Source organism: Aethalodelphis obliquidens, unplaced genomic scaffold (genome assembly GCF_003676395.1).
Source record: "Aethalodelphis obliquidens isolate GAN/ISIS:26980383/991018 unplaced genomic scaffold, ASM367639v1 scaffold9, whole genome shotgun sequence".
Lineage (NCBI taxonomy): Eukaryota > Metazoa > Chordata > Mammalia > Artiodactyla > Delphinidae > Aethalodelphis > Aethalodelphis obliquidens.
The window spans coordinates 20344618-20361937 of NW_020837953.1; the positions used below are offsets into that span (position 1 = coordinate 20344618).

The window sequence follows — 17320 nt, forward strand, 5'->3', positions numbered from 1 at the left end:
CTCCCAAACTCAGCTCCAGGAACCCCTTTCAAAGCCCAAGGCCCTTTGCCAACATGCCCAATGGAGCTGAAATTTCCCAGGTTCCAGAGAGTATTCTCCTTCACTATTTTAGCTGACCTGCTTGTGGTTGTTTTCCCCACATTGGGTGCAGGACTGGTGCACAGAGAGTCCTCAATAAATCATAATGAAAGCAGAAATGTATCAAGCACCTACTATGTGCTGCTTGCTAGGGTAAGGACATCATATGCATCATTCCGTTCAGTCTTCACAAAAACCTGTAAGATAGGGACCATTATTATTTCTTTTTACAGATGAGCAAACTGAGACTTCATATGGTTTTAGGTCCTGTTGTCATACTCAGTGACAGAGTCAGATTCCAAAGCACTCTACCAACATTGCTTAAGTGAATGAAAGGGAAGGTAAGAAACTCTGGAGAGAGGCTATACTTGACAGGTTGGTTTTGGAAACTCTGGTAAATAAGGTGATGGTTGTTTCCAGGATCATGGAGGAGATCACTTGGAGGGAGAGAGCTGGCCAATCCCACAGACTCTGGTGCTTAAGGGAGCTGCAGAGAAGAAAAAGCAATAGAAGAAGGGCTGGATGGTGGACACCTGGACAGGGAAGACTTCAAGAATGGAATGGCCAAGGCAGACCCAGGTGCCAATAGCTTCATGACCGGAGGACTGAAGAGGGGTTAAGCCTCACTGGTGACCTCCAGTAGAGGCAGAAGCAGGGAGATGAGAGGAAGATGAGGAAGTTTAGAAGTGCTAGTGAAGCCAGAGGGAGGAGGCGGAGTGGGTATTCACAGGATGGCTGATCCAGGAAGGGTATGTTTTAATACGGAAGAGGCCTGATTGATTGTTTGTGGAGAGGGACGAGGTGGGTGGGGAGGGGCAGAGCCTGCTCCAAGGTCTGCAGAACCTGAGGCACCCTGGACCTGGGCCCTGGCGTAGAGCACCCAGGCCGGGGCTCGCAGGCAGAAGTGGCCGAAGAAATGGCTCAGGGGATGGGACGCGGACTGTGGGTCGGGGGAAGGGGCTGGGTCCTGGAGATCAGGCTGGACAGGGACCTGGGAAGGCCCTCTGCCTCCTCAGAGAGAAACGGAGGCTTGGTCCCCGTCCCGCACCTCTTTGGATTACCCGGCCGATGCCTCGGGGAAGCCCGAGGCGAGGATGGAGGGTGGGCGCTGGCGGCTAGACGGAGCGGGGCGGAGCTGGGCCGACGGCGCCGGCCTCCTTCCCCGGGTCCTCTCAGGTGACAGACCCCCGCGGGTCCCCCGCCCCGCCCCGCCGCATATTCAGGAGGCCGGACCCGCCCCGTCCGAGAGCAGCTAGCGCGGCCGCGCCGGAGCCTCAGCGGTCGGTGCGTGCGTGGAGCCGGCACCCATCCTCCTCGAGTCCGCCGCCCGCCATGGCCCCTGAGGCCGCCCGCCGCAGCCTCCTGGTTCTGCAGGTGCTCGGGCTCGCCCTGGCGCAGATCGTAAGTCCCGCGCCGGGGTCCGGCGTGCGGGGTCTGGGTCCGGGGTTCAGGATCCCGCGGTCTAGTCAAGGGCTCCCTCTGCCTGACCTCCACCCTCTGCTGACACTCCCTAGCGCGAGGGGCAGCTTCGGACAGTCCCGCGGCGCACGTCCCCTTAGGAGGGGCACAAACGGGGGGCGTCTCGGCACAGTGAAAGGAGGTGGATGAGCCGGAGAGCCAGAGGGACCCTGTCCCGAGATGCTCGGCCCTGCCTGGGACGGGCAGCGTGCGGCGAGAGCTGGCGCCGGGTCCTGGCAGCCCGGAGAGCCCAGGTGGCGGGGGACACAATGGTGCCCATTCACGGGGCTCCGGATTCTCCGCCCCCGCCGCCTCCCAGGGGGCGCCGGCTCCAGCCAGACGCCGCTCTCTCTGGCTGCTGCCTCTCTGCCGGGCTCGCGCGCTCGCGTCTCACTTTCGAGGGCCGGCTGGGGGGAGGGGGGCCTAACGGGACGCGGGCGCGGAGGGGCAGGGCCCGGGCGCCAGCCTGGCACTTCTCGGTCTGGGGAGGGCGCGGGCACCTGGCAGGCGGGGGACCCCCACCCGAGTCGGGGGTGGCCCCGTAAGAGAGCCACCTAAGGGAGGACGGAGGAGCGTTGCTGCGAGAGGGGTGCTCTGAGTTAGGAGGAGAGAACAGGCTTCCCTTCCCTGGGTTCCCTCACGCCCCGTCTCTCTGCACCTCCCCAGCTGTCCCGTCGGACTTTATCCGCACCGGGGGGAGAGGAGGGGGTACCTACTCACCTTCAGTATCTGTTGTTCATCTAAAAATAATGCGAGCAACCGTCCATTGAGGACCAAGCGTCTCTAGGCACCATCTTCCTTACCATCGGTTATTTATTTGAGCCATCAGCATCTCCATCTGTTCCCACCCACGACAGCGCAAGGGCAACATGGTACAGTGGAGGGAGGTGGGCAGACCTAGGACGGAATTCTGGCTCCACCGCTTACTTCCGGCGATCACGGACCCCTTCATCTTTCTGAGCCTGTTTCCTCAACTGCAAACTGGGGCTTGTTAGTTTCGGCCTCACAGTTCTGAGCATTCAAGAAGATAATATATGTAATGGTGCACAGTATCTGGTACACAGTGGGTTCTCAATAAACGGGGAGTTCGCGGCTCCCTGAGGAGCTCCCTTTCCTTAGGGAGGGGTGCACTCCTGGATGCCCAGTTCCCTGCACTATCTGAGGGCTGCACCCCTGTATGTGTTTTCAGCGAGGTCCACCAGGAGAGCGGGGGCCCCCGGGGCCACCGGGGCCACCGGGGCCACCGGGAGTGCCTGGATCCGACGGAATCGACGTGAGTCTCTAACCTGGGAAGGGAGGGGGAGAGAGGCGGCGGACAAAGGGGAACTTTGTGAGCCCTGGGAGTGGAGGGCGGGGGGCGGGGCGGTGAGGTTGACGCCTGGAGATGCAGTGCCCCCTGTTGCCAGTAGGCGACGCCAGCCTGCACCACAAGGAGACCGTTTGTTCTACAAAAACCTCAAACCAGCCCCGAGAGGCAGAGCCCCTTACAGCCGCCGGCGGACAAGGAGCTGCTGTTCGGTCTGCCCGCCACAGCTCACAGCGATTCCTTATCCCTCGCCCCCTCCTCCCTTCTTTTTTCGGGTGGGAGACGCCCTGCCTCCTCTCCCTGCCCCCTGGCACGTCTGGATGCTTCTTCAGGGTAGCTTGGCAGCCTTGGCCAGACCGCTGACCAGCTAGAGCCAGACTCCGGTCTCTTTCCTTTGCATTTTTCTCCCCGATTTTAGCTGGTCTGTTCCCTGCTCTCCCTACCACAGTGAGGGTTAAATAGCTCATTCTGGATGCTCCCCCAGTAGGTCAGCCACATGTTTACCCATCTCGACAGCCTTCTATTCAACCTGGTGCCCCACCCTCCAAACACAGGGTGAAGGGTCCCTGCCAGGCTCTCTGGCCGCCACAGGCTCTGAAATGCCTGGAAGCCTCTCTGGGGCTGAATGTAATTCCACAGCCCATATCTGTCCTCCACCAAGGATCCTTTGTCATAGGGGAAGGAGGTCCTTCTTGCCTTGGTGACACATTGAATCTGTCCCCTTGGTCCTTGCCCCTGTCCCATCTCATTTTCCTGACCCTAACCCAGAAGACCGCCACTGCCCCCTTCACTTACCTCCCCTTCATGTTTTCCTAAAAACCCCACGTTTCTCCCCACACGTGCTCAAATCCAAGAGGCACCTGCTCTCCGAGGTAACTTGGAGCCAACAACCCTGTTCGCAGGTCTCCTAACTGGCCCCTTACCAACACTGGCATGACTAGAACCCACTCGCATGCTGTTATCACCCTCTCCAGCCTGCCTGGGATTGGTGTCAACCCACCTATGGTTTTCTTGAGGGAAAGGGAGCTATTTTCCTAAAAAGCACAAGGCTTGAGAGGATCCAGGACAGAAGAGAGGAGAGTGAGGAGAGGAGCACGTGGGACGGGCCAGCCAGGGCTTGTGTGCCCATCTGGGGGAGCACGAGCCATAGTGTGCTGTCTCAACAACTTGTATCTTGCAGGGTGACAAGGGGCCCCCTGGGAAAGCTGGCCCTCCGGTGAGTACTTTTTCCTCCTTGACCTCTGACCCTTCCAGGTCTTGCCCTCCTGTGTCTAATGTTTGCTCCACTTCTGTTTTCAAGGGACCTAAGGGAGAGCCTGGCAAAGCGGGCCCAGATGGGCCAGCCGGCAAGCCCGGGATTGACGTGAGTACCTACCTGAGCGTCAGGTAGAGCAGGTGAGGGCTCCACCCACTGACTTCCAGAACCCAATTCTGGCATCTTCCCTGATCTGCTATTCAGAGCAAGACGGAGACTCTACAGCTGTGAGCCCCCCTCACCTTCATATGAGATTGTGGCCTCACACCCACCCCAGGAGCATTGAATCACAAGCAAATGGGGGTCCAGAGAGGGGTTCTGCTCATCGGCAGCAGCCAGAATTTAGTCTCACATTTCTGGCCCCCAAGTATCAAACTGAATACTCTGGGCAGAGCTGTCCTTATGCTTCCTCTCCCTTCCTCTCCTTTTCCCTTCCCCACTCCACCCGTCACAGCCCCAGGCACCACTCAGGAGAGGAACGGTATTTGGCTGATAGCACAGAGTTCCCGGGGACCCCAAGGTCACAGGCTCCTGGACACAGCCAGGGACAATGGAAGTCTTCTTGTTGGGGCATACATTTGAGTCAGTCACTGAAAGATGGGAGGAAGAAGAGGCCCCCATGAGTTGCCTTTGCCCTGTTGGTGCAAGAGGTGCCCATTAGGGCTGTGACCAGCCACCAGGGCCGTTCCAACTCGTCCACAATTACAAAATATATTGCCTTCCACATCGGTTTTCATAGCCACCCAGAGAAGCAAGCATGATTATTAATCCATTTTGCAGATGAGAAAACTAAGGCTCAGAAAAAGTTGCCAAGGGCAGACATCAAGAAAATGGCTAATCCAGACCTATGTCTATCTAGGTTTTCTAGACTCCTAGACTGGAGGCATGAGGTCTGGGCTGACAAATCTTTGGGCCTTGGTTTCTCATCTTTCAAAAAACAATAATCGTCAAGGACTATGGTGGGAACTGGGGGAAGTGAAAGTGAGGTGTAGCCACCCTTTGGCCTTCATGGAGTGTGGTGAAAGGCAGCCTGGGCCCACCCAGGAGAGACCTCTGGACCCGCCCTGCCCCGCGGGTCAGGGAGCAGGTTCGCCCCTCACGGATGTACCTTCTCTTTCTTCGCCAGGGTCTAACTGGAGCCAAGGGGGAGCCTGGTCCCATGGGGATCCCTGGAGTCAAGGTAAGTAGCCTGCTGGGGGCCTCAGCATGGGCAATCTAGTGCCAGAGTTTGGGAGGGGCTTTGGCAGACAGGAGCAGGGACCCAGGAGACCCTAGCCTCTGAGCCTCTCCCATTGCTCTTGCAGGGGCAGCCTGGGCTCCCAGGTCCCCCCGGCCTGCCGGTGAGTATAACTGCAAGGGCTTTAAAGGACCCTTTGTGGGGAGGGGGACTTGTAAAAGGAGCCATGAACCTAATCTTTTCTTCTGTTCCAGGGCCCTGGCTTTGCTGGACCTCCTGTAAGTCTGCAGGGATGGGGCAGAGTCCCTGGGACTCTCTGGGAAGGAGGGTACAGAGGGCTTCCAGGGGACCGACCAGCATGGGGAGGGGCCAGCATTCTGTGATGGTGTTGGAAATGGGCAGACTTGTCAGAGAACTCTGGGCATATCCACTGGCTCTGAGATTCTCTGGCCCTTAAAGCCCTAATCTGTCAGCTTCTCTGGTGTTGGTTGCAAAGTGAAAGTGGGGAAGAGGGCTCTGGGTCCCTCTGTGCCAGGACTGGGCTGACCCTCTGAGGCATCCCAGCCACTGATGTCTCTGTCCCTAGGGACCAGCCGGACCTGTTGGCCTCCCTGGTGAGATGGGACTCACGGGCCCCAAGGTGAGCCCCAGCTAGTCCTCTGCTCACCCTGCCTCCTGCCCTCTGCCTTCAAGCTGGCAAGCTCAGTATCTCTCCAGGATTTCCTGAGTCTGCCTCTGGCCACCAGGGAGCTCCTGCAGTTCTGGGGCAGAAACCCCTCCTGCTGAGCCCACCCTGTGGTAGGTCTTCCAGGGAGGCCAAGGGCTGGGGCCATCCCCCCGAAGATCAGGCCTTGATCTCCCCAAGAGCCCAGATCTCAGGAGGTGACCTGGAGGGCAGGGTGGACAGTGCAGTAGCAGGAACTGGAGGAGGGGGCAGGGGTGACCTAGGCAGGACTGGACAAGGGTATGATTTGGGTCCTTCTTGCTTCCAGGGGGATCCTGGACCAGAGGGACCAGCAGGGCCCCCAGGGCCCCCTGGGAAACCGGTAAGTGTCCTCAGACCTCCCACATGGCAGTGTGTGGCCGGGGAAGGACAAGAGTCCTTGGCGCCAGCCTGGGGTGGGGACAGTTTGCTTCAGACTCCGTCTCCATACATCTTTTCTCAGGGCCGCCCAGGAACCATTCAGGGTCTGGAAGGCAGCGCGGACTTCCTGGTGAGAGGCGGCGGGGGTTGGGGGGGGCCTGGGGGGGGGCTAATCCGGGGAAGGGGCGGGTCATCTTGAGAGGGGCGGGCAAGGAGATAGGTTCCTTCAGGAGGTAGGGTCAGAGGGAGATGGGGAGGGGCTGCAGCTGAGAGGTGCAGCCAGGTGTGGTGGGAGGGGGGAATCGGAGCTGGCAAGATGGGGAAGCACGGCCCAGTTGGCCTGGGGCTGGCCAGTGACCACAGAGCCCTGCGGGATTTCCCTTCCAGTGTCCAACCAACTGTCCAGCGGGCGTGAAAGGGCCCCCGGGGCTGCAGGGAGTGAAGGTGAGCTCCTGGCCCAAGTCTTGGGGGCCGGGGGGTGGGGGGCGTGGCGGGGGAGGGACCTACTCTGAGCTCTCTCCTTCCCTGCAGGGGCATCCTGGCAAGCGCGGGCATCTGGGAGATTCCGGCCGCCAGGGGAAGCCGGTGAGTGTGAGGGCTGAGGGCCCTGGGAGGGTGTGTGTGGAGAGGGGCCTACAGGAGCCTGCCCCCCATCCTTCTCCCTTCCCCTTCCCCTGTGGGCTCTGGGGATAAAGCCTTAAGCTGGGAGGCAAGAGGCCTAGATTCTAGGTCAATGTGTCCCTGGGCAAGTCCGTTCTCCTTGCTGTGCTTCCATTTCCCCATCCGTCCGTCACATGGGACCGTATGGTTTCTAGGAGGGCTTCCTGTCTGCTTTTGCTGGGAAGAGGATGGTGTCTTTGGTTGTCTGTTTGTCTCTCGATCTGCCTGCTTATCTGACTGCTCTTTCCTGCCCCTTAGGGTCCCAAGGGAGATGTGGGTGCCTCTGGAGAGCAAGGCATCCCTGGACCGCCGGTAAGGAACACTTTCCAAGGGCCCTCCTCACCTCTCCTGGGAGACCTTAGTGGAGTCATTCTCGTGCTCTGGGTTCTAACTTGTGAAAGAGACACCTGTGTCCAGCTGGTGTGTCTCTGGGTGGGGGGGGGGGGGGAGGGAGGCTGAGGCTGACTGTGAGAGGCTGGGGGACAGGAACAAAGGCTGTCAGCCAGAAGACTCACCTGAGGCCCAGGTTCGGCCACTGTCCCTTTTGAGTGACCCTGGCGAGTCTCTCCCATCTCCGAGCATCAGTGACCATCTGTGATAGGGACTCCGTGCCTGCCTCAGAGAGGCACTGAGAAAATTGGGTGGGGGTCAGGGAAGGTGTCACGAAGTGGGCCTTCTAGTTGCCATCGCTGTCATTCTTCTGTCTTGACAGGGTCCCCAGGGCGTCAGGGGCTACCCGGGCATGGCGGGACCCAAAGGAGAGATGGTGAGTGGGTCTGGGGTGTCCTGCAAGAGCTGCTGGAACCAGCCCCCTGGCCTCTGGGGTCCAGCCAGGACTGACCCGCGACCTCTGCTCTCCCCAGGGTCCTCAAGGGTACAAAGGCATGGTGGGCTCCATCGGCGCCGCCGGGTCACCAGTGAGTCTGCTCCTGCTTCCGCCCACACCCACCTCCTCCAGACACAGCTCCTAGGGCTGCGGAGGGCTGCAGCTCCCCCTGAGCCCACATAACTTGCATTTCTGTTTGTCCTTCTTGCCAGGGTGAGGAAGGTCCTCAGGGGCCACCAGGCCGAGCTGGGGAGAAGGGTGACGTGGTGAGTCCTCAGGCACTCCTGTCCAGTCACGGCCCCTGGGGAGAACTGGGTGGACTCAGCTCCACCCAAGGCTCACGACGTGCGTGCACAAACGTGTGTGTGTGTGTGTGTGTGTGTGCATACGTTATTCTGCGTGTCTGTGCGTGTGGGTGACTGATGTGAGGGAGGAACGTCTGTGCCCAGAGCCCAGCCAGCCCCCTCCTCCAAGCCCAGCCTGTTGCTGATCAAATTCAGACTTCGGGAGAACCGTGTAATGCAGTCCCACGGTCACTGGGGCCAGACAATGAAATTCCAGGGAATCAGTCATGGGGCTAATGGGATTTGGTCCAGATCCCAGTTCTCTTAACTCTCTCTTTTTTTTTTAAAGTAAAAGACTATCTCTTTTGAGCAGTTCTGAGTTTACAGAAAAATTGAGCAGAAAGTAAAGTTAGGGTTGTTTTTCTTTTTGTTAGTTTCTTTATTGTGCAAGTTTTTTAACAAACGCAAAAGTAGGGAGAATAATATAGTGATCCCTTTTGTACCTACCTCCCCAAATTAACCTTTTACCGCTCTCACTTCATCCATCCTCTTCTTCCTTTCTTTTCTTCACTTCATTGCTTTGCTGATATTTTCGAGCAAATTCTTAACATTACGTCATGTTACCCACTTCCGAATGTATCTCTTACAAATAAGGCTCTTTCCTCACATAACCACGATATCATTATCCCTCCAAAAAAATTATCAATTATTCCTGAACATCATCTAATCATCAGCTTGTAGTCAATTTTTCCCAGTGATATCAAAAATGTCTTTTCAGGGTTCTTGTTCAAAGCAAGACCCAAACCAAGTCCACACATTGTCTTTAGTTGTGTTTCTTCACATCAGTGTCACTCAGGGCCTTGGTGGGTCTCAGGAGCGCTGGCTCCTCCCCTGTCCTGCTCCAGCCCAGCCTGCTTGGTGCTGACCTCTACTCCCTCCCACTAGGTCCAGGGCGAACTCATACAACTAGGCCCCTCTCCTCCAGCCCCTGCACAGCATGGCCTGTGCCACAGGGACCCTGGGACCCGGAGGCCACTGTTCTTAGCTGTTCCCTTCTCTGAACAGCCAGACAGGAGTTCAGCCTCCTGAAGCTGATCTGATCTCTGTCTGCTTTGCAGGGCAGCCAAGGTATCCGAGGACCCCAGGGAATAACAGGCCCGAAAGGAGCAACCGTAAGTGGACAGAGGGCGGGGTCCAGGCAGCTCTGCAAGCCCCCAGAGAAGGAGGAGCCTGGGATTCTAGACTGAACTCTGTTGCCGGTGGGCTGTCACCTCGGGAAATGCCCTCTTTCTGCGCCTTAGTTTTTTCACCTGTAAATAGGGTGGTGATGTAGGAGAGGTCCCGGGACACTCATCACCCACACAAGGGAAGGACTGTGGTCCATTCCACGATATCCCTCCCCACTTCCACTCTCCCACCCCCAATTAGCTGGTGGGGCTTCCCAAGGTGACCCGACCCACACAGGGACACGGGTGGGTGGCCTGACCCTAGGCATCTCCCCATTGTGAGTGTCCCTTCACTTTCCTCCTGAGCAGGGCCCACCAGGCATTGACGGCAAGGACGGGACCCCAGGCACACCTGGCACGAAGGTAGGAGGGGGGACAGCTGGTGGGATTGGGGCAAGGGTCAGGGGCCTTTCCAGCTGAGGCTCTGAGTCCCGTCACACTGAGCCTGGAGGCCTAGGAGCCTGGGATCCTCACACATGTCACGGACACATTCCTGGTTGCCTCGGGGTCTCAGTTTCCCTGCCTCCACTCGGGTGGGAGACTCATCTGTGTCTCTGGTTCTGTCTCTTGCAGGGCAGTGCAGGTCAGGCGGGGCGGCCAGGAAACCCGGGCCACCAGGGCCTAGTGGTGAGTATGGGGCGGAGCCATGGGGGCTGCCACACAGCCAGTTGCTTATCCTCCACCAGGAGGCCAGGCACTCTGTGGCCCACCTCCCCAAGGTGGTGTGAGTGACTGATGAGATGGAAGTCACACAGCCAGGGCTGTGCTCTAGTCCTTGTCCCCACCCAGCTCAGGCCTCTTCACCAAGTCTGGCCTGGCCTAGGCTTCGTCATTTGGACAGTTGTTCCGGCTTTCTCTTTGACCGTTCCAACCGTCCATGTTGGCTAAGTGGAATCTGACCATTTCCCTGCTAAACACCTTCCGTGCTCCCCCTCCCCTGCTGCCTCCAGGAAAGTCACTCTGTCCAGTCATTCAATAGAGTTACTGAGGTACAGTAAGTGGCAGGGAAAGTTACGAACAGGACAGCTACACTCCTCGTCGTCACAGCTCATCTTAGCATCTCAGGACCACCATAATCTGACCCCAGCCTATCCCTCTGCCTCATCAGCCACTGCCTCTCTTCATCCTCTCCCTTCTCAACATGGCCTTGGCTTTTCTGCCTCCACACATTCAAGCCTTTACTGGTCCCTCTGCTTGGAATGCCCTTCCCATCTCTCTGTGCCTTCTCACCATCAGGCCCACCTCCAGCCCACACCTTCTGGGAACCCCCGTCCCTCCCTGCCAGAGGTACTGAGGCCGAGGCCTGCTAACATGTCCACGTGCAGACTGCGTTCCTGTGCGCACTCACATGTGGCCCTCTTCTCCCCATGGACCACAGGCACTTGTAGGCAGGCCCTTCCGTACCCATCTCCTCTCTCACCAGGGATTCGCGGCTAGGCACAGTCAAGTTCATGGCTAGGCCTTCTGCTGTTCAGCTCCCATAAGGCAGGGGAGGAATCCGGGAGGCAAAGCAGTAGGTGCACAGGGCTCCCCCTGCCAGGGGAGAAACTGACATCAGCTTCCTTCTACAGGGTGTGCCCGGCCAGCCTGGGACAAAAGGAGGCCCTGGAGACAAGGTAAGAGGGCAGAGTTGGCTTCATCTGAGCAAGCGAGCCTGGGGGCAGGGACCAGGGACACGGCTTAAAGACTGCAAGGCCCCGTCCTCAGCCCAAGCTCAGAGACTTGGCCTGGACACAAGTCCTTTGGGCCTAACCACCTCCCTCCTGTCACCTCCCTCCCACCCTCATCCTGGCTAGAGGAGACAGGATGGCATGGCTGCATATCTAGATGAGAAACAGGAAGATCAATGGAGTCCAGAGGACTTCACCAAGAACCCTCTCCTCTCCCCAGCTCATTTGGTTCCAGAGTCTTTTTAAGGTTCCCTGGGCTTCTCCAAGGCCAAGGGCCTGACTGGGCTACACAGACTGACCTCAGAACTCTGTTTTCCTGCAGGGTGAGCCAGGCCGGCAAGGCTTCCCAGGAGTCTCTGGTTCCCCCGGGAAGGAGGTGAGTGTCCCCTCTTCTGACACAAGGCCTCTTGCTTTGCTCCCTTCCCCCACTCCCCCAGGCCTGAGGACCCTGCACGTATTGTATGGGGCCTGAGTGAGACTGTGAGGTGGAGCCCTAGCCTAGGGGTGCCCTCGGTGCCAGTCGAGGCTCTGCCACTGACGCAGGGAAGCTCTCTTCTCTCTCTGGGCACCGGTTTCCCTGTGTACAATGCAGAGAGGGTGGGAGCTGCTTCTGTCCTGGGGTAGGACCTCTCCAGATGGCCCAGCTGACTGGGGCTGAGAATCCAGCAGGAAGTCATTCATTCATTCATTCCATAAACATTCACCAAATATCTGCAACCCGCTAGACGCTGAGATAGACAGTCTCCTACTCACATGGAGCTTACGGTTTCATGGGAGAGACAGACATTAAATTAAATAAATGATCGCATGATGACTACAACTGTATTGGGTCCTATGAAAGAAAAGTACAGGGACCGGAAGATGAGGAGGTGAAGGAAGTCTTCCTGATGAAGCAAATTAGCTGAGCCCCAAGGGTGGGTAGGGGCCGGCCAGGTGTGGAAGGGAGGGATCCTCCAGGCTATTGCTCACCTCTGATTTCTCTGTCCCCCAGGGAGAGCCAGGGCCTCGAGGAGAAATCGGTCCCCCGGGCATCATGGGGCAGAAGGTAAGTGCCTGGCACAGCGGCCCCTCCCTGGGGGCCTCTGCAGCAGCTGGCACTGCTGGACCCAGGATCTGGGTCCTCTCAAGGATCCAGTGCCTGCCCATCCTGCCCAGCCTGCATGAGGCCTCCCAGTCAGGGCCTCAGTCTGCAGGTCTGAAGTGGAGCCCAGGACCTCCACGGTGGTGACAGCAGGAATGGAGGGCACCCTGACCACAGGGTCTGGTATCGGGCAGGGAGAGGCTGCCCCTGCTGAGAGCCAGGATGTGACGTTCACTTTCCATTTCAGGGTGACCACGGTGAGAGGGGCCCAGTGGGGCAGCCAGGCCCTCAAGGCCGACAGGTAAGTGCAGGGTGGCTGGGATGGGCACGGGGAGCCTGTCTGGGCACCTCATCTGTCTTATTCCTCTGGTTTCTTTTCTCCTCAGGGCCCCAAGGGGGAACAGGGTCCCCCCGGAATTCCAGGGCCCCAAGGCTTGCCAGGCATCAAGGGAGACAAGGTACCAAATGGGGCTGGAAAATACCAGGGAAAGACGCCTTAAGACTCTGCGGGAGGAGTCGGTGGAGGGCAGTGAGATCCTTGAGCACCGCAAATCTTCGTGGGAAAAGTTCTCCCTGCGGGTCCCAAGGGACCCCGGGGTGTGTGGGGGGGCGGTGAGAGGCAGAGCTGCAGAGGGGCGTGTGGCCAGGAGCCGGGGTTGGGGGGACCCTGTGGACCCAGCCTCCCCTGGACCCGAGCTCACCAAGCCCTGGACTCCCCGCTTTCTCCAGGGCTTCCCAGGGAAGACCGGGCCCCGCGGCGGAGTGGTGAGTGCCAGCATGTCCCCTTCCCCCGCCGTCTGGCATCCCGCGTCGGGGCAGGGGACGCGGGTGTCACAAGCCAGCACAGCCGCCCCGCCCCTGCTCCCACGCCACGCGGGGCCACCGCGGTCTGACTCGGTCTCAATCTGCAGGGCGACCCGGGGGTGGCTGGCCTCCCAGGAGAGAAAGGCGAGAAGGTGAGCCGGCTGCGGGGGGGCGGCGGGCGGGCCCTGGGACCCCACAGCCTCGTGACCGCGCTTCCTTGTGCTTGCAGGGCGAGTCTGGCGAGCCAGGGCCCAAGGGACAGGTGAGTCCTGCAGCCGCGACACCACCTTCCCCCTCTCCCGCCACCCCCCTTCCCTCGGCGCCGCTGGGGACCAGGACCGTGGCTCCCCAGGCTTCCCTCCCCTCCATCCCATCCTTCCCCGACCCCGACCCCCGCTGCTCCCAGCGCGTGCGTCCTCTGACCCCAGCTCTGCCCCGACCCCACTCGGCAGCAAGGAGTCCGCGGAGAAGCCGGCTATCCGGGCCCCAGCGGGGATGCAGGCGCCCCGGGGGTGCAGGGCTACCCCGGGCTCCCGGGCCCTCGAGGACTGGCTGGAAACCGAGGCTTGCCCGGACAGCCCGGGAGGCAGGGCGTGGCGGTAAGTTGGCCTCCAGGGCAGGAGTCATCTCTTTGGAAGGACATCTCTTTGGGTTGCTGCTTATCGCTCCAAAGGCTGGGAATTCCCAGAGGAAGCTGGCTTCCCTGAGGCTGGTTCCAAACCTCAGGGTCAGAGAGGATGGGTGTGGGTGCAGGAGGGATTTCAGTCAGATGCTGAAAGATTTCAGTCAGATTTCAGTCACCGTTTTCTGGTGAGAAAACGGGAACAGGAGGGGGTCATCGCGTTGGAGCGGTCAGCCCTGGCAGCCAGGGGCTTCTTCCTGAAAGACCTCCTCTGCTTTCAGGGCCGAGATGCCAGTGACCAGCACATTGAGGATGTGGTGCTGAAGATGCTGCAAGGTGAGGGGCGGGGGGGCAACAACTCCTGCTCACAAGCCAGGGCATCGCCATCCTTCAGGAGCCTCTTCAAGTGGCCTTGCTGGAGTGTCTGGAGTCAGGGGCGGCCATTCCAGCTCTGCCTCCAAGGGGCTGGGGACCTTACCTACATCCCTGCCCTCTCAGGACCTTTGACATCCGTACAATAGCCTGAGGAAGGTGGAGGTTAACCCCCAGGCTATTCTGCGTGCACACGCAGGGACCAGGGGCCAGGGGCCAGGATGCTCTGCCTTCCGCAGTTTTACTGAGCTGACACCCAGCTTACAGACTTCTCTGTCTCCCTCCCTCCCTCCAGAGCAACTGGCAGAGATAGCTGTGAGTGCCAAGCGGGAGGCTCTGGGTGCGACTGGGATGATGGGTCTCCCAGGACCCCCTGGGCCTCCTGGGTACCCAGGCAAACAGGGACCCATTGGGCACCCTGGCCCTCGGGGCATTCCTGGCATCGTGGGAGCCGTGGGTCAGATTGGCAACATCGGGCCCAAGGGTGAGTGCTATTCTGTCTGTGGTGGCCAGGGGATGGGGGTTTGGCCAAGACCAGCCCCTGGGGGGGTCCTCAGTTACTGAGTTGATTGCCCTGCCTCCTGTTTTGTCTTTCATCATTCCCCTTCCCAGGATGAGGTATAGACACTTGCACCCATTTCTCCCGCATGTGACTCCTGGGCTTGCTTTTTCAGTAGCAAATTGATAGAAATGAATGTACTGTTTTACAGATTGGGTTTTTTGGGGGGTTTTGTTTGTTTTAAATTTACTTAGTGGTACTCCATAAACCTCCTTCCACGTCTCTAAAAGTGGGGAGGCAGATTAACAAAATACTCAAGAAGGCAAGCTCGAGTCACAAGACAGGTGTGAGTCCAGACTCTGCCACTTTCTCACTGTGGCTCCTGAACAAGTTACCTGTTTATCTTCCTGGGCCTTAGATTTATCATCTGTAAAATGGGGATATTAATAGCAACAACCTCGTAGTTGTCATGAAGATTACATTTATAGGTAACTTACATAGAGTTGGCACATAGTAAATGCCAACTATTGTGATTATCAGACACTTTCCTGTAAAGAACTTTACCAGCTGTATAGCCTTCCATCCTTTGGACTTGCCTTTATTTAATCAGTTCTGCAGTCATTTCCAACTTTCCCCTATTATAAACTAGCACAAAACCAATAATTGTTGTGTGTGAAATAGAAATTAAGTAGCAAGCCGAGTAGAAAACAAGCATTGTCCTATTCTGAAAAACTAAGGCTTGATTCTTTCTCTGCAGGAAAACGTGGAGAGAAGGGTGATAGGGGAGAAGTTGGACGAGGGCATCCCGGGATGCCTGGGCCCCCAGGGATCCCAGGTGAGATCTTGGCACTGCCCAGTGGCAGTCGTGTCCCTCAGCTCTGGGATTAATGATCCAGAGACAACTGGGTCTCTTCCATGGAGGCCTCATGCTCGGCCAACTCAGTCCCACACAGCCGGTTTTTGATACTTTTGGAGCACCCAGGAGCCTCTGGGTGGGGTCTGGCTGAGAACTGGGCAGCTGGGATTCTGAGGACTTCCTGGGTTGCACAAAAATCTGCTTCGTGGAGGGAAAGGAAGGGGCATGTGCTCCCCAGGGACACTGATTGGGAGTTGGGAGGAAAGGACAATCAGACACGACTCTCAGAACCTCTGTGACTGGGGCAGAGTCCCTTCTCTCTGTGGGGTCCTTGGCTTCATTTTCCCCACCTGAAAAGTGAGACAGGAAATCTAAAGCTGAGACAGGAGGAGGCCTTGATGTCTTGACCTTCTCCCTCTCACAGGACTGCCTGGCCAGTCTGGCCAGGCGATCAACGGCAAAGATGGAGATCGAGGGGTCGCAGGGGCCCCAGGAGAGGCAGGCCGACCTGGCCTGCCAGGCCCCATGGGGCTGCCAGGATTCTGTGAGCCTGCGGCCTGCCTTGCAGCCTCAGCCTACACGTCTGCACGCCTCACAGAGCCTGGATCCATCAAGGGGCCATGAGCATCAGGCCAAGATGGAGCCCAGTGGGCATCCTGGGGGGAAAGGACTGGATGTCCTCTGGGTGGACATGCATCCCATTCCTCTGCCCAGGAAACTAGCTTTCCCGGGACCTCTGTCTGGGACCCAGGAGTCTTGAGGAAAAGGAAATTCTAAAACATGGGGGAAGGGAAGGGAGGACATCGGAGTGAAAAGGTGAGGCTAACACAGGGCAAGTGGCACCGGAGAGTGCGAGGTCCAGAGGGTGGGGTGGCTTTCCTTCCCGGAGCACCGCTCAGATGTCACCAAAACAAATGTCTCCTTAATTTACACCATCCTCCACTGGCCATCTTGTCCTTGGGGCAAGTGGACTGACGCCTTTGCTGGTTCCTGATTCCATTTTCACCCCCTGGGCTTACTGGGTGACTGCCCAGAGGTGGCCATCCTTAAGCCAGTCCACTACTTCCTCCCTGCATTCCTCCCATCTGGATATTTAAAGACCCATCTCCCTTCCCTTTCTGGCATCACCTTCTCCCACCAAACCGCTAGATCCGCCCAGGCCTTTCTGTAAATAAAAGCCCCTGACTTGGGTACAAACCAGGATGCAAATGTTGGGCTTAATTTCTTGTGGATTAGGGGTGGGCCTCCACGACCTAAGCAGGATGGTCAAGGGCTCCAGAAGGGGAGGGTGGAGGGCGGGGTACCTGCCTCTGGGCACATCCTGAATTATGAGGATGGTACAGCATATTTGAGGAACACCTGTGGGATGAACCTGCAGGTAGAGTTAGGATGGTGACCCTCTGTCTAACTTTGGGCAGATCCTTCCCAGCCCTTGTACAGCTGGGCAAGGACTTGGCCTTGCCTCATTTATTCAGTAGGGCGCACCCAATGTCTTGCCAGGGCCTGACACACAGGAGGTCCTCTGTGAGCTTTGGCACCCACCGTGTGCTGGCCCTGGGGCAGGAGCTGGCAGCCAAGACTGGAAGACCTGGCTCTTGCCTTCCAGGGGCTTCTAGGCCCGTGAGAAAAACAGACCTGGACCTGGATGATGAGGGCAGAAGTGACATTCACTCATGCCACTTTCACTGAGGGAACATCTAGGGGAGACTGACTCAGATCTGATGTGTCAGCCTGAGGGCTCCCAGCCTCATAGCCGTGTAGGCCAGCAAGGCCACTCGAAGCAGCAGCAGCAGGAAGGGGCGTGGCAGGTACCTCTGACCCATGCAATGATGGGAGCTTTTGAAATTCAGGGAGTGACCAATCCCTTTGCGCCATTATTGATTTGGGCATTTATTCCCCCAAATGAAGCATTCTGCCAGCTTCCTCCTGGAGACACAGGACTCCGGCCTGAGGTCCCAGCATTTGTGAAGCTTGGTCTCTCTTACACCTCACCCTAAACTTGCCTGTAAGTCTCCACTTACGCTGGAGCAGGCTTCTCTTCCTCTGGCCAGCAGATGCTGAG

The 17320-nt window shown here is 58.2% G+C and overlaps 1 protein-coding gene across 1 annotated transcript; it reads left to right on the forward strand.

The window, feature by feature from the left end:
• Positions 1-776: 776 nt before the first annotated feature.
• On the forward strand, positions 777-16288 carry COL9A2 (collagen type IX alpha 2 chain). The gene is made up of 33 exons (XM_027108968.1): positions 777-827; positions 1302-1479; positions 2726-2809; positions 4023-4058; positions 4143-4205; positions 5224-5277; positions 5402-5437; positions 5529-5552; positions 5861-5914; positions 6267-6320; positions 6441-6488; positions 6746-6802; positions 6890-6943; positions 7277-7330; positions 7731-7784; positions 7882-7935; positions 8057-8110; positions 9247-9300; positions 9664-9717; positions 9928-9981; positions 10926-10970; positions 11347-11400; positions 12016-12069; positions 12353-12406; positions 12492-12563; positions 12835-12870; positions 13017-13061; positions 13139-13171; positions 13362-13508; positions 13813-13867; positions 14199-14387; positions 15160-15237; positions 15683-16288. Exons 2-33 carry the CDS (start codon positions 1411-1413, stop codon positions 15880-15882), a joined length of 2073 nt encoding a protein of 690 aa, XP_026964769.1. The 5' UTR covers positions 777-827; positions 1302-1410; the 3' UTR covers positions 15883-16288.
• The last annotated feature ends 1032 nt before the right edge of the window (positions 16289-17320 follow it).

Bases quoted from the DNA above. Each gene is read 5' to 3' on its own strand.
- COL9A2 (XM_027108968.1), top strand. From the start codon at position 1,411: ATGGCCCCTGAGGCCGCCCGCCGCAGCCTCCTGGTTCTGCAGGTGCTC. The intron at 1,480-2,725 runs GTAAGTCCCGCG...ATGTGTTTTCAG, and splicing joins GGCTCGCCCTGGCGCAGATC to CGAGGTCCACCAGGAGAGCG. The intron at 9,301-9,663 runs GTAAGTGGACAG...CCTCCTGAGCAG, and splicing joins CAGGCCCGAAAGGAGCAACC to GGCCCACCAGGCATTGACGG.